The 16,716-nt window shown below is 44.7% G+C and overlaps 1 protein-coding gene across 1 annotated transcript in view; it reads left to right on the forward strand.

Moving 5' to 3' along the window:
• Positions 1-16,716, forward strand: part of LOC146436527 (uncharacterized) — a 40,938-nt gene that overhangs the window by 16,820 nt on the left and 7,402 nt on the right. Inside the window, exons 19-35 of the mRNA XM_085063805.1 lie at positions 221-273; positions 652-752; positions 1,487-1,638; positions 2,058-2,196; positions 2,284-2,397; positions 2,950-3,129; positions 4,394-4,633; positions 5,286-5,442; positions 5,598-5,726; positions 6,139-6,265; positions 6,967-7,010; positions 7,107-7,301; positions 8,052-9,042; positions 9,262-10,878; positions 11,452-11,613; positions 11,833-14,901; positions 15,190-16,641. Of these exons, the coding sequence (XP_084919931.1) occupies positions 221-273; positions 652-752; positions 1,487-1,638; positions 2,058-2,196; positions 2,284-2,397; positions 2,950-3,129; positions 4,394-4,633; positions 5,286-5,442; positions 5,598-5,726; positions 6,139-6,265; positions 6,967-7,010; positions 7,107-7,301; positions 8,052-9,042; positions 9,262-10,878; positions 11,452-11,613; positions 11,833-14,901; positions 15,190-16,641 (8,922 nt within the window). The remainder of the gene's footprint in view (positions 1-220; positions 274-651; positions 753-1,486; positions 1,639-2,057; positions 2,197-2,283; positions 2,398-2,949; positions 3,130-4,393; positions 4,634-5,285; positions 5,443-5,597; positions 5,727-6,138; positions 6,266-6,966; positions 7,011-7,106; positions 7,302-8,051; positions 9,043-9,261; positions 10,879-11,451; positions 11,614-11,832; positions 14,902-15,189; positions 16,642-16,716) is intronic.

Raw genomic sequence — 16,716 nt, forward strand, 5'->3', positions numbered from 1 at the left:
ATTTTCCTGCTCAGCATTAATGGATGATATGAATGGATAATGGATAATATGAAAGTAGCACGTCTAGTGGTATTAAGAGAAATTCTTTCCTGAGACTGCAAAACAGGCTTTTGGAATTTCTTTGAAAATTCTGAAAATTGACAAGGGATAAATAGCTCTCAATCTCAATACATGCTTTGAGAGGAGAGAAGAAAATAGACTGTTTTTCCCTCTCTCACAGTACTTGTGTCCAGGGAAGACTGAATTGCATTGGAGAATCAAATCCAACTCAAGGTAAAAATTATCTCCCACTTATTTTTTTCTCTTTACCAGGTCTTGCACAGAATAATTCATAGAATTGATTCTTCTTAATGTATTTTTTAATAGAAGAATTTCTCACTTAATCCTAGTGCTACAGTTATCATAAAAGGCAGGAGTGAACCCAGATTAATCATAAAACCTCTTTTTATATGAAGACTTTTTTTTTCTGAAATACTGTGGGTTTCTTTTTTTTTTCTGGGAACTGAGCACTCTGAAGTGAATCTAATCAGAACATTGAATAGGGACAACGATCTCTACCAACTGAAATAGGGAATTTCCAAAGAATTTGTAGATGGTTTTAATGGCTACAGCTGTGGAATAAACCCTGTGCCACTTCCTTCCTTCCTCTAGACTGTGAATCTCCCATGGTCTACTTTGACTGTGAAAACACCACGGCAGGAACAACTGGAACAGAGTGTCAAAAAAGTTGCCAGACTCTGGATATGCAGTGTGTAAGTATGTCATGGCTGAAAGAAATGGTGCTTCCAGGTTAAAAGAATTGATCTATGGGATCTACTCCAAATCTACAACACAGATAGGTTATTCTTGTAGCAAAAGCCTAAAATGATGTTATGAAGCATTAATAATGGGACTCTTGGATCAAAATACAATTAATTAATACCCAAATTCATTCTTAAGTTAAGTGCCTACCTTCCTTGAGCAACTGCAGGTAACAGTAATGAAAAATCTAGGGCTCTACCACATATTTGACTCCTGTAGAAGAAAATTCTGAGTAAAGATTGGCTAGAAGAAATTATTCTTTCTCATACCAGGCTGCAATTATGAACTTCTTGCACATTTAAATATGTCACTCTACTTAAGTTCTTGGTAGTCACATGCCATTTCATTCATAAGTACCATATGAGATAAACAGATTTCAGTATAATTCAACCAAACTGAAAAAAATATTGTCTTTCTTGTAAAAAGTCCATTCAATCACAAATCACCCACTACAAAGTGCAAGATCCAATGTGTTTGGATTGGTGTACATAAAACATTTCTCTTAAACAGATTAATATTCTATTAAATCTATGGCTAAGAACTTCTTTTCTGCTCTGTTATCCTTTAATTACTTCATAGTTCTCTCCTGTGACCCTATAAGGCACCTTTTATGAGAATTTAATCTTCCTTTTTCTATTGTGATCTTTTCACCCTAAAATTGTGGTTTTTTTCTTGTGTTTTCCAGTATAGCTCACAATGTACATCTGGCTGTGTGTGCCCAGATGGGCTTGTGTTAGATGGGAGTGGTGGTTGCATTCCTGAGGAGGAATGTCCATGTATTCACAATGAAGCCATGTATCAGCCTGGGGAAAAGATCAACGTTGACTGTAACACCTGGTAAATATATCTGCAGAAGTAGGATTCCTGGTTTCATCATTTGCCTTTCTAAAGGCCTTAAATCAGTACAGCAGTGAGGAAAGATTTGGATTGCACATTTAATCAGTTGATGAATCTTTTAGTTTTGGATTATACAGTATGAGCAGGCTGCCTTCTGATCTATATCAGATGGTCAAAGCACAGAATGGGAGGGCTACAGGGTTCATTAAGTATATTGCCTTGCAGTTAAGGTATTCAGAGTAGCAGAACAGAACTTTGCTCTAATTCTTTACAAGGAAAATATAAAAGACTATTTTAACTCCAGAAACAATACAGCATTTAGCAGGGATGAGTTGCCAAACAAATACTGGTTGTTCAGATATGTCTACACAAAACGGTGAGTTGTTTTATTATTAAAATATTTCATTCTTTTTTTCTAGTGTATGCAAGAATAGGAAGTGGGAATGTACCAAAGATCAATGTCTGGGCACTTGTGCTGTTTATGGAGATGGTCATTATAATACCTTTGATGACAAAAGGTTCAGCTTCAATGGAAATTGTGAATACACACTAGTCCAGGTACTGACAGTTTGCAATAGCAAATGAGAGGTAATCTTGATTGGGTCTGTAAAAATAATATATTTTTAAATGTTATTCTCTACCCAGGACCACTGTGGGAAAAGTGGCACAGCCAATGGGACCTTCAGGGTTGTCACTGAAAATATTCCCTGTGGCAACACTGGGGCAACTTGCTCAAAATCTATCAAGGTTTTCTTAGAGGTAAGAAGGTTTTGCATATAGACCAGTTTTGTTCTGCACCTGCTAAAGCTTAGGAGAAGCTTTGATTTCTAGTGCTTTAAAGAAGTTGGAAAATATTTTAAAAAGCAATTAAACTATTAAATTAGGTTTGCATGAGATTGAAGTGAAATATATGGTAGACCATCCTGCCTTTCTATGTCTTCCACTTCCCACACTATCCTATACCATACTTGGGAAAAGTATGGTGTAAAGATTTGAAGGTGTAAAGATTTGAAGGAAAATAGCCTTTAGCAGAAATTTAGCCTATTTTGTCAGAAGGTTCTTTTATTGTATGCAATGCAGTTCCTCCATGACAGTCAAAAGACACATTTTTGACCTACACCATTTAAAATATCTGTTACCACACTTTCAGGAAGCTGAGCTTTGAACTATATAGTTTTGATTTATTGCAATTTGATTACTTATTTTCATTATTTAAACCATCTATAGTACTCTCAAAAGCAGAAAAACATGTTTGAGAGCACAGCTGCAGCTACTGAGCTCATTTCTCATTGCTTTTTCTTCCTGTTTCAGAGCTATGAACTGATCCTTGGTGAAGAGCGTGTCAGTGTTGTAAAGAGAGGACAGAATGATGAGGTGCCATACACAGTCCGCTATATGGGAATGTACATGGTAATTGAGACCAAAAGAGGACTGATCCTCATGTGGGACAAGAAAACCAGCATCTTCATCAAGCTCAGCCCTGGTTTCAAGGTGAGGAACCAGCAGTTAAATGGCAATTTACACTCCAGGTTCGACTGGGAGTGAATCTTATTGAGACCCCGCCAGGATCCCAAACAGTGATGTCTCTAGCATTCCTGCAGTTCATCCCACATTGTTTTCCATTCCTGTGGTACCTCAGGAAGCCATGTCATCATCCTGCTGCTTTCTGAGCTTGGAAGGCAGTTTTGAGTGCCTGTTTGGCCTGACAGAACCTGAGTTGGCAAAACACTATTTTGGACTTGACTCTGTTGAAATTACACACTGAACCTTGTTAAAGGTTATCAGACTTATTAAAATTACATAACTACATGTGTATAAATCAAGTAGGCTTGATCTTGAAAATAATCTATTGTTTCCAGTTCTCATTGACACACAAATTATAACACTGCAAAAACAAGGAAGTGTATTATGAGTGAAAGCTCTTGTATGCTACCAAGTATTTGGCAAGCATATAAATACACAGGTGATAAGGAAAATTATTTCCAATTGTGATACTCCTTTTCCTAGTTTATGATATATAAGCACTAAAAGCTGCAGTAAATACAGAATTTGCTATCCTACTGCATAGCACAGTAACATTTAAATTAGGTATTTAAATTAAGTGTAATTTAGAACTAGATATACCAACTTGTTTCAGTACCATAGGTTCTTTTGCTGCCTTACCCATTGGTATTTTACAAAAATAGTAGTAATATGGAAAGTATGCACCTTAGATGCATGGAGAAAGCATCTATTGCAGCCTATCACAGTTGTTGGAATCCATACAAGCAGAATGAGGGATATTTCTGGATGCTCAAGGACAATGTGATTTCTTTTTATATCTGTGAGCAGTCTTAATGGTAAAGACTCAATGAGTAGTTTAGGTGGTTGAACTGGTAGTGCTTATAGGCTTATAACAGTTAGAAGGTTGGGGTTTTTTTGTATGTACAGCTATTGTATGAAACAAGGCTTAAATGAAAAGCTTAACCAGCTGTCAGTCCTCATTACCTTGTTAAAAGTCTACCTCAAAGACAGAAGGTTACAGTGACAAAGATGGGTTCATTGTTCATATTTGAAAGGAAAAAAGTCAAGAGCAGTATCTTTCTAGCCTCAGTGATCATATTCTGTTCCTGAGGAAACAGAGTTTGAAGATGTTCAGGACTGATAGAATGGGATGCCACCATTCTAATAGCTGAATTTCAAGTATTCTTTCAGTCTCAGATTTTGTTTCAAGTTTTCTCACATCCATTATTATTTTGTTTACTTCCTTTCACAGGGCCAGGTCTGTGGTCTCTGTGGAAATTATGATGGCAACAGCGTCAATGACTTTACTACAAGGAGTCAGTCTGTAGTGGAGAATGTCCTAGAGTTTGGGAACAGCTGGAAAGTATCCTCTACATGCCCTGATGCTTCCAGTGTCAAGGACCCATGCTCTACCAACCCTTATCGGAAGTCCTGGTCAGAGAAGCAGTGTAGTATCATCAACAGCAATGTCTTTTCTGCCTGTCACTCTCAGGTATTACCAGGGCAGAAGTTTACTGTGTGAAAACTAAGTCTGTGTGTTATCAAAGGTGCTATTCTCATAGCCTTTAACATGCATGCCTCATTTATTAGTATGTTTCACTTCAAATTGTGCCAGGAAAACTTCAGTCTGCATCCCCCTCAATGGCACAAATTTATAGTTCCTACCTGTAAGAAATGAAAATACATTTACAAAAGAAAAATAATTACAGAAGAATAATAATTTCATAATTACTATGTATTTCCTTGGAGTTGGACTTGAATAAAAATTCTCATATACCAGGTACAGAAGACAAGCTCAATGAAATAATAAAACATAGGAATGAAGTAACAGCATATCCTTTATCTTATATTGTACATAATAAATGTTGTCAGGTAACTGTTCAGTTCCCTAATATAGTTTTTGAAAATTAATCTAATCTTCCACCAGGATACAAGTCTGGGTGCCTAAAAATCTGTCAATACACAATTTGGATGTATCATTTGGCATCACCTCTGGTGTTTAACAGTCTTTTATGAAAGAAAAAGAAATTACCTGTGTAGGTCTTTCCTCTGAGGTACCACAACTGTAGCAAAATTACTCTAGCAAAGGTAAGAAATAATTTAGAAGGCAGGATGCATAGTATTATATTTTTGTGTAATAACAGGTTGAACCAGCAAAATATTACCAAGCATGTGTGACAGACGCTTGTGCCTGTGACAGTGGAGGAGACTGTGACTGCTTTTGTACAGCAGTAGCTGCCTATGCTCAAGCATGTAGTGAAGTTGGTGTATGTGTAGCCTGGAGAAGCCCATCAATTTGTCGTAAGTTTTATGTCATGAACACTCCTGAAAGTGTAGCTGAATGCACAGTATCTTACATGTGTGCATTCATATCTCACTGTGTAGATTTTTCATGCTTAAGCTATTTGCTCTTTTTTCTTTTTCATGAACATGTCCATCTTTCTGTTTCTCCTTAGCCCTGTTCTGTGATTACTACAATCAGCAAGGAGAATGTGAATGGCACTATAAGCCTTGTGGTGCTTCCTGTATGAAGACCTGTAAGAACCCAAGTGGAAAGTGCCTCAATGACTTGCCAGGATTAGAAGGTAAAAATAGCTGCAAGTACCTTCTAGTGGGTACATATTACTATATTTTAATTGTCTTTAATGAAGTGTATTTCCCCCATCAGCTGCATTTGCACATTTCAGTTTTCTCTAATATCAATGAAGTGTATTTCCTCCATCAGCTGCATTTGCACATTTCAATTTTCTCTGATATCATTACCTCCACATGAAATGAAGGCAGAGTATGGAAACTGGGATTAAGAAGATCTCTAGGACTAAATTCTTGTGGATGGGCTCTGCTGATGCTACTAACTCTGCACTTCCTAGAGTTATTGCAAAACATAAAGTAAAAACATTATGACTGTTAAAAACAAGACCTGCAAATGCATTCTGTGCAAATAAAACCTTTGCTGACTGTACCTCATTCTTGCCTTTTCTACCTTCCTTCCTTCAGGCTGCTACCCTAACTGCCCACCAGACAAGCCATATTTTCATGAGGATCAGATGAAGTGTGTTAGTCTCTGTGACTGTTATGATGATGAAGATGGAAAGATATATAAACGGGAAGAATGTAACATATGGTAAGACTTTACATACCAGTCTCAGCATATACAAGGAAAAAAGATCAAAACACCAGGGGGAAATTGTATGTTCCTGTTATGTGACAGGATTAGTTTATGCTACCTGTGTAAAAATAATGACTTACGATCTAATGCCAGTTTTCCTACTGCATTAATAAGAAGGTTTTATGTGATTTTATGTTCAATTGAATTTGTTCCTCATTATATTGTAAATCCTCAGCATAAAGATACATCAAGAACAAGAAGTCCTTTATGAATAGGCTTTCTTTATTTTGCATTCCTGTGGCAGGAAAAATGTTGTGCCATGAGTAATAATATCTAATAGTGGCTTACTTCCAAGGATTTTATTTAATACTTGCATCGTTTCAGCATTTAGACTCTCACTTTTAGCCTGATATTTAGTACAAAACCATTGCAAATGCAAGGAAAGTGGCATGAAGGAAAAAAAAGGAAAGTCTTCCTTAAGACTTCTACCTATAACTTTGCATAATATTTAATTTCACTTCTATTTATAAGTTTGAGTTTAATATAGAGGAAGATTTCAGAAAATAATGGCCAAAAAGAAGCCAAAACAAACAGAACACTCTAGGAATAAACGAAAAAAGTGCCTTGTCTTTTGATGCCAGTATCTGTCAGAAAGATGATTAATAAAATTACATCACAATCACAAAATATATGGGGTTTTATGCTTTCTGTTTCAGTGAGTGCACATCAGAAGGTTTACAGTGCAAGTTCGATGATAAAGGTAAGACAGCTAAGAAAAATTATTTAGAAAATTAAACATTGGATATCATCTTTTCATAGATGCCTGAACTGACAATAAACTCCTTCTGAATTACAGCCTGCAACTGCATTTATGAAGGGAATAGCTATAAATATGGTGAACTCATCTACAACACCACAGATGGAACTGGATGGTGTTTCAGTGCAACATGCGATGCCAATGGAACAATAAGCAGAGACATCTTTAAATGTGGCATTTTTACAACAACCCCATTTACATTTTCCACAAGTCAGCCCACAACTACTGCTTCAGGTATGCAGGAATCTCTAAAATAAGTGAAAAATCTCTGTAAGTGACCAAAAATTACCTGAAAGGACCTTTTCCTAAGTTAATGGTATATAATTTTACTTGAAACTGTTGACTTCTACTGGAGCCACCAATTCACCTGGCAGCTTTAGCTGAAAAAGCAGTCCATAGTCAAGGACGTAGAAATGAACACAGCATTATTTACAAACTCAGTCTCTTCTGTTTCACCATGGTGTTCCCAGGGGAAAACATAATAGAGCTTATTAATCGTTGCATTCTGGAGAATCTTCTCATTTCCTTGCAAACAAAAACCAGCAGTTCTAGACCAACTTCTGAAAACATGAAAGAAAATTGCTGCCATTTCTTAAATTACTGAACACATAAGCACAAACTGAAGTTAAGAAATTTAGTTTGAGGGAATGTTTAAACTATTTATAACTGTGTTTTGGAACCTTTCCAAATTGTGTTTAATATCCTAATCAACGGTTTCCTTCTACTCCTGGAGTACAATGCTACATAATTCCTGCAGTTAATTAATTACAGTGACCAAATTCTAAGTAATTGTGACAAATATATCCAAAAATTATACTAGAGCAAGAACTAAATATTCAAATTTAAGTCATTAAAATTAAAATATCACATAATATAAAAAATTATTTATAACAAAAAAAAAAGGTATGGAAGATGAATAATTTCTTCCTGGAACTCTCTTTAATAGGAACAGACAAGACTTATGTTTTTTTCTTTAAATTGCAGAAATGACAACTGCAACACCAGTGACAACTGTATGTGTGAAAAATGTCTGTGAGTGGTCAGAATGGTATGACTCCACTGAGCCTGAAAACAAAGAGGACAGTGGAGATTATGAAACATTTCAAAATCTCAAGAATAAAGGATACAGTGTGTGTACAAACCCGAGTGATGTTCAGTGCAGAGCCAAAGAATACCCAGATACAGAAATTACAAACCTTAACCAAACCATAGAGTGTAGTCAAAGCAGAGGATTAATATGCAATAACGAGGACCAAGAATCTAAGCAGTGCTATAATTATGAAATCAGAATATCATGCTGCAGATATATACCATGTTCAGAAATACAAACCACAATACCAACAACCACAAGTGAATTCACAACTACTGCTGTAGAGCCAACAACACTTACAGTACAGACACCAATAAAACCAACAACGCAAAACCAAGAAAGTGAAGTAACTACAACACCATCGAAAAACAGAGAAAGAACGACTCCTCTGACTGAAACGACATCACAAGTCAGCACAACAGGTTACCAAACCACATCCACTATAGCAGAAACCTCCTCTGTGGCAACACAGGCTCCAACATCTCCCACTACAATCTCTGAAATTAAAATAGTAACCACTGCTGGAACAACAGCTGTCCCCAGCACCACAGCCACAGAAAGAGAGAGTACGACCCTCATTGCTACCACCACCAGAACCTCTCCCCCTCAGACTGAAGGCACAACCACCATCACCCCACCATCAACAAGAGTGTCCAGCCAAGCCACCAGCACTGCCACCTCCACAACCACCACGGAAAGCACAACTATATCTACAGAAAAAACTCTTCCAACTGTATTATCCACTGTTGCTATTCAAACAACATCAACTATTATGGCCTCCACTCCAGAAATCAGAATTAGAACCACTGAAGGCACCACTGCTGTCCCTACCACCACACAACCAGCCAGAGAAGGAACAACCCTCATTGCTACCACCACCAGCACCTCTCCCCCTCAGACTGAAGGTACAACCACCATCACGCCACCATCAACAACTGTGCCCACCCCAGCCACAAGCACTGCAACCACCTTCAGGACCACCGAGAGAAGCACCACAAGAGGCTCAGCCACCTCTGCTCCAGGAGAAACCTCCACTGCAGCAACCCAGATTCCAACATCTCCTACCACAATACCTGATGTTAAAATAAGAACCACTGTTGGCACCACAGCTGTCCCCAGCACCACAGCACCAGAGACAGAAGGAACAACCCTCATTGCTACCACCACCAGCACCTCTCCCCCTCAGACTGAAGGCACAACTGCCATCATCCAACCCACAACAACTGTGCCCACCCCAGCCACCAGCACTGCCAGCACCACCAAAACCAGTGCAGGAAGCACCACAGGAGTCTCAATCACCTCTGCTCCAGAACAAACCTCCACTGCAGCAACCCAGGCTCCAACATCTACTACCACAATCTCTGATGTTAAATTAAGAACTACCGCTGGCACCACAGCTGTCCCCAGCACCACAGTCCCAGCCAGAGAGGGCACAACCCTCATTGCTACCACCACCAGCACCTCTCCCCCTCAGACTGAAGGCACAACCACCATCACCCCACCATCAACAAGAGTGTCCAGCCAAGCCACCAGCACTGCCACCTCCACAACCACCACGGAAAGCACAACTATATCTACAGAAAAAACTCTTCCAACTGTATTATCCACTGTTGCTATTCAAACAACATCAACCATTATGGCCTCCACTCCAGAAATCAGAATTAGAACCACTGAAGGCACCACAGCTGTCCCCAGCACCACAGAACCAGCCAGAGAAGGAACAACCATCATTGCTACCACCACCAGCACCTCTCCCCCTCAGACTGAAAGTACAACCACCAGCACCCCAGCATCAACAGCTGTGCCCACCCCAGCCACAAGCACTGCAAGCACCTCCAGGACCACCGAAGGAAGAACCACAACAGCCTCAGCCACCTCTGCTCCAGGAGAAACCTCCACTGCAGCAACCCAGCCTCCAACATCTCCTACCACAATATCTGACGTGAAAAGAAGAACCACCATTGGCACCACAGCTGTCCCCAGCACCACAGCAACAAGAAGAGAAGGCACAACCATCATTGCTACCACCACCAGCACCTCTCCACCTCAGACTGAAGGCACAACCACCAGCACCCCACCCACAACAACTGTGCCCACCCCAGCCAGCACCACTCTCCGCAGCTCCAACACCACAGACAACTGTGTGGTGGAGCGCTGTGCCTGGACGCAGTGGTTTAACGTTGACTCCCCTAGTCCGGGCAGTGAAAATGGAGATATGGAGACTTTTGAAAACATCCGAGCCGCTGGGTATGAGCTGTGTGAGAAGCCACAAGACATCAAGTGCCGTGCTAAAGATTATCCTGATAGAATAGTGGAAATAATGGGACAGAAATTTGAGTGCAGCCTTGACAGGGGCCTTGTGTGCAGAAATGTGGATCAGACTCTCAAGTACCCCACGTGCTTTGACTATGAGGTCTCAGTGCTGTGCTGTGACCGCAAACACTGCCAGACAACATTAGCACTCACAGGAACCACGGTAAGCACCTCCACCACACTTTCCACAGCAGAAACCACCACAATAGCAACAAGACCTGCACTAACACCAACTGCTTTCCCCACTCTTCCACAGCGAGAAATGACAACCACTGTAGGCCCAACAAGTGCCCTCTCAACAGAAGAAACCACCATCATCATCCCCGGATCATCACAGCCCACACCAGCCACAAGCACTGCCACCACCTCCAAGACCACTGAGGGAATAACCACAACAGCCTCAACCACCTCTGCTCCAGGAGAAACCTCCACTGTGGCCACCCAGGCTCCAACATCTACCACCACAATCTCAAAAGTTAAACTAAGAACCACAATTGGCAGCACAGCTGTCCCCAGCACCACACCAGAGACAGAAGGCACAACTCTCATTGCTACCACCACCAGCACCTCTCCTCCTGAGACCAAAGGCACAACTACCATCACACCACCCACAACAAACGTGCCCACTCCAGCCACCAGCACTGCCAGGACCCCAAGGACCACTGAGGGAAGCACTACAAGAATCTCAGCAACAATGTCTTCAGGAGAAACATCCACTGCAGCAACCCAGGCTCAAACATCTCCCACGACAATCTCTGATGTTAAATTAAGAACTACCGCTGGCACCACAGCTGTCCCCAGCACCACAGTCCCAGCCAGAGAGGGCACAACCATCATTGCTACCACCACCAGCACCTCTCCCCCTCAGACTGAAGGTACAACCACCATCATCCAACCTACAACAACCGTGCCCACCCCAGCCACAAGCACTGCAAGCACCTCCAGGACCACCGAAGGAAGAACCACAACAGCCTCAGCCACCTCTGCTCCAGGAGAAACCTCCACTGCAGCAACCCAGGCTCCAACATCTCCCACCACAATATCTAATGTTAAAATAAGAACCACCATTGGCACCACAGCTATCCCCAGCACCACAGCACCAGAGACAGAAGGAACAACCCTCATTGCTACCACCACCAGCACCTCTCCTCCTGAGACCAAAGGCACGACTACCATCACGTCACCTACAACAACCGTGCCCACTCCAGCCACCAGCACTGCCAGGACCTCAAGGACCACTGAGGGAAGCACTACAAGAGTCTCAGCAACAACCTCTTCAGGAGAAACATCCACTGCAGCAACCCAGGCTCCAACATCTCCCACTACAATCTCTGATGTTAAATTAAGATCTACTGCTGGCACCACAGCTATCCCCAGCACCACAGCACCAGAGACAGAAGGAACAACCCTCATTACTACCACCACCAGCACCTCTCCCCCTCAGACTGAAGGTACAACCACCATCATCCAACCCACAACAACTGTGCCCACCCCAGCCACCAGCACTGCCAGCACCTCCAAAACCAGTGCAGGAAGCACCACAGGAGTCTCAATCACCTCTGCTCCAGGGGAAACCTCCACTGCAGAAACCCAGGCTCCAACATCTACCACCACAATCTCTGATGTTAAATTAAGAACCACAATTGGCAGCACTGCTATCCCCAGCACCACGGCACCAGAGACAGAAGGCACAACCATCATTGCTACCACCACCAGAACCTCTCCCCCTCAGACTGAAGGTACAACCACCATCACCCCACCATCAACAAGAGTGTCCAGCCAAGCCACCAGCACTGCCACCTCCACAACCACCACGGAAAGCACAACTATATCTACAGAAAAAACTCTTCCAACTGTATTATCCACTGTTGCTATTCAAACAACATCAACCATTACGGCCTCCACTCCAGAAATTAGAATTAGAACCACTGAAGGCACCACAGCTGTCCCCAGCACCACAGAACCAGCCAGAGAAGGAACAACCATCATTGTTACCACCACAAACACTTCTCCACCTCAGACTGAAGGTACAACCACCATCATGCCAGCATCAACAACTGTGCCCAACTCAGCCACAAGCACTGCCAGCACCTCCAGGACCACCGAGGGAAGCACCACAACAGCCTCAGCCACCTCTGCTCCTGGAGAAACCTCCACTGCAGCAACCCAGATTCCAACATCTCCCACCACAATATCTAATGTTAAAATAAGAACCACCATAGGAACCACAGCTATCCCCAGCACCACAGCGCCAGAGACAGAAGGAACAACCATCATTGCTACCACCACCAGCACCTCTCCCCCTCAGACTGAAGGTACAACCACCTTCTCCCCACGCACAACAACTGTGCCCACCCCAGCCACCAGCACTGCCAGCACCTCCAGGACCACCGAGGGAAGCACCACAAGAAGCTCAGCCACCTCTGCTCCAGAAGAAACCTCCACTGTGGCCACCCAGGCTCCAACATCTACCACCACAATCTCAAAAGTTAAACTAAGAACCACAATTGGCAGCACAGCTATCCCCAGCACCACACCAGAGACAGAAGGCACAACACTCATTGCTACCACCACCAGCACCTCTCCTCCTGAGACTAAAGGCACAACTACCATCACACCACCCACAACAACCGTGCCCACTCCAGCCACCAGCACTGCCAGGACCTCAAGGACCACTGAGGGAAGCACTACAAGAATCTCAGCAACAACGTCTTCAGGAGAAACATCCACTGCAGCAACCCAGGCTCAAACATCTCCCACGACAATCTCTGATGTTAAATTAAGAACTACCGCTGGCACCACAGCTGTCCCCAGCACCACAGTCCCAGCCAGAGAGGGCACAACCCTCATTGCTACCACCATTAGCACCTCTCCCCCTCAGACTGAAGGCACAACTGCCATCATCCAACCCACAACAACTGTGCCCACCCTAGCCAGCAGCACTACCAGCACCTCCAGGACCACCGAGGGAAGCACCACAACAGCCTCAGCCACCTCTGCTCCAGGAGAAACCTCCACTGCAGCAACCCAGGCTCCAACATCTCCCACCACAATATCTAATGTTAAAATAAGAACCACCATTGGCACCACAGCTATCCTCAGCACCACGGCACCAGAGACAGAAGGAACAACCATCATTGCTACCACCACCAGCACCTCTCCCCCTCAGACTGAAGGCACGACCACCATCATCCAACCTACAACAACCGTGCCCACCCCAGCCACCAGCACTGCCAGCACCTCCAGGACCACCGAGGGAAGCACCACAAGAGCCTCAGCCACCTCTGCTCCAGGGGAAACCTCCACTGCAGAAACCCAAGCTCCAACATCTACCACCACAATCTCTGATCTTAAACTAAGAACCACAATTGGCACCACAGCTGTCCCCAGCACTACAGCAGCAGAGACAGAAGGAACAACCATCATTGCTACCACCATCAGCACCTCTCCCCCTCAGACTGAAGGTACAACTGCCATCATCCAACCCACAACAACTGTGCCCACCCCAGCCACCACCACTGCCAGCACCTCCAGGACCACCAAGGCAAGCACCACAAGAGGCTCAGCCACCTCTGCTCCAGAAGAAACCTCCACTGCAGAAACCCAGGCTCCAACATCTACCACCACAATCTCAGAAGTTAAACTAAGAACCACAATTGGCAGCACAGCTGTCCCCAGCACCACACCAGAGACAGAAGGCACAACCCTCATTGCTACCACCACCAGCACCTCTCCTCCTGAGACCAAAGGCACGACTACCATCACACCACCCACAACAACTGTGCCCACCCCAGCCACCAGCACTGCCAGGACCTCAAGGACCACTGAGGGAAGCACTACAAGAATCTCAGCAACAACGTCTTCAGGAGAAACATCCACTGCAGCAACCCAGGCTCAAACATCTTCCACTACAATATCTGATGTTAAATTAAGAACTACCGCTGGCACCACAGCTGTCCCCAGCACCACAGTCCCAGCCACAGAGGGCACAACCCTCATTGCTACCACCACCAGCACCTCTCCCCCTCAGACTGAAGGTACAACCACCATCACCCCACCATCAACAACTGTGCCCACCCCAGCCACAAGCACTGCAACCACCTTCAGGACGACCGAGGGAAGCACCACAACAGCCTCAGCCACCTCTGCTCCAGAACAAACCTCCACTGCAGCAACCCAGCCTCCAACATCTCCTACCACAATATCTGATGTTAAAATAAGAACCACTGTTGGCACCACAGCTGTCCCCAGCACTACAGCAGCAGAGACAGAAGGAACAACCCTCATTGCTACCACTACCAGCACCTCTCCCCCTCAGACTGAAGGTACAACTGCCATCATCCAACCTACAACAACTGTGCCCACCCCAGCCAGCAGCACTGCCAGCACCTCCAAAACCAGTGCAGGAAGCACCACAGGAGTCTCAATCACCTCTGCTCCAGGGGAAACCTCCACTGTGGCCACCCAGGCTCCAACATCTACCACCACAATCTCAGAAGTTAAACTAAGAACCACAATTGGCAGTACTGCTGTCCCCAGCACCACGGCACCAGCCAGAGAAGGCACAACCATCATTGCTACCACCACCAGCACCTCTCCCCCTCAGACTGAAGGCACGACCACCATCATCCAACCTACAACAACCGTGCCCACCCCAGCCACAAGCACTGCCAGCACCTTCAGGACCACCGAGGGAAGCACCACAAGAGGCTCAGCCACCTCTGCTCCAGGAGAAACCTCCACTGCAGCAACCCAGGCTCCAACATCTCCCACCACAATATCTAATGCTAAAATAAGAACCACAATTGGCACCACAGCTATCCCCAGCACCACAGCACCAGAGACAGAAGGAACAACCATCATTGCTACCACCACCAGCACCTCTCCCCCTCAGACTGAAGGTACAACTGCCATCATCCAACCCACAACAACTGTGCCCACCCCAGCCACCACCACTGCCAGCACCTCCAGGACCACCAAGGCAAGCACCACAAGAGGCTCAGCCACCTCTGCTCCAGAAGAAACCTCCACTGCAGAAACCCAGGCTCCAACATCTCCCACCACAATATCTAATGCTAAAATAAGAACCACAATTGGCACCACAGCTATCCCCAGCACCACAGCACCAGAGACAGAAGGAACAACCATCATTGCTACCACCACCAGCACCTCTCCCCCTCAGACTGAAGGTACAACTGCCATCATCCAACCCACAACAACTGTGCCCACCCCAGCCACCACCACTGCCAGCACCTCCAGGACCACCAAGGCAAGCACCACAAGAGGCTCAGCCACCTCTGCTCCAGAAGAAACCTCCACTGCAGAAACCCAGGCTCCAACATCTACCACCACAATCTCAGAAGTTAAACTAAGAACCCCAATTGGCAGCACAGCTGTCCCCAGCACCACACCAGAGACAGAAGGCACAACCCTCATTGCTACCACCACCAGCACCTCTCCTCCTGAGACCAAAGGCACGACTACCATCACACCACCCACAACAACCGTGCCCACCCCAGCCACCAGCACTGCCAGGACCTCAAGGATCACTGAGGGAAGCACTACAAGAGTCTCAGCAACAACGTCTTCAGGAGAAACATCCACTGCAGCAACCCAGGCTCCAACATCTCCCACGACAATCTCTGATGTTAAATTAAGAACTACCGCTGGCACCACAGCTGTCCCCAGCACCACAGTCCCAGCCAGAGAGGGAACAACCCTCATTGCTACCACCACCAGCACCTCTCCCCCTCAGACTGAAGGCACGACCACCATCACCCCACCATCAACAAGAGTGTCCAGCCAAGCCACCAGCACTGCCACCTCCACAACCACCACAGAAAGCACAACTATATCTACAGAAAAAACTCTTCCAACTGTATTATCCACTGTTGCTATTCAAACAACATCAACCATTACGGCCTCCACTCCAGAAATCAGAATTAGAACCACTGAAGGCACCACAGCTGTCCCCAGCACCACACAACCAGCCAGAGAAGGAACAACCATCATTGTTACCACCACCAGCACCTCTCCCTCTCAGACTGAAGGTACAACCACCATCACGCCATCATCAACTGTGCCCAACTCAGCCACAAGCACTGCCAGCACCTCCAGGACCACCAAGGGAAGCACCACAACAGCCTCAGCCACCTCTGCTCCAGGAGAAACCTCCACTGCAGCAACCCAGGCTCCAATATCTACCACCAGAACCTCAGAAGATAAAATAAGGACCACCATAGGAAC

Source organism: Lichenostomus cassidix, chromosome 5 (assembly GCF_008360975.1).
Source record: "Lichenostomus cassidix isolate B80296 chromosome 5, HeHo_3.0, whole genome shotgun sequence".
NCBI lineage: Eukaryota > Metazoa > Chordata > Aves > Passeriformes > Meliphagidae > Lichenostomus > Lichenostomus cassidix.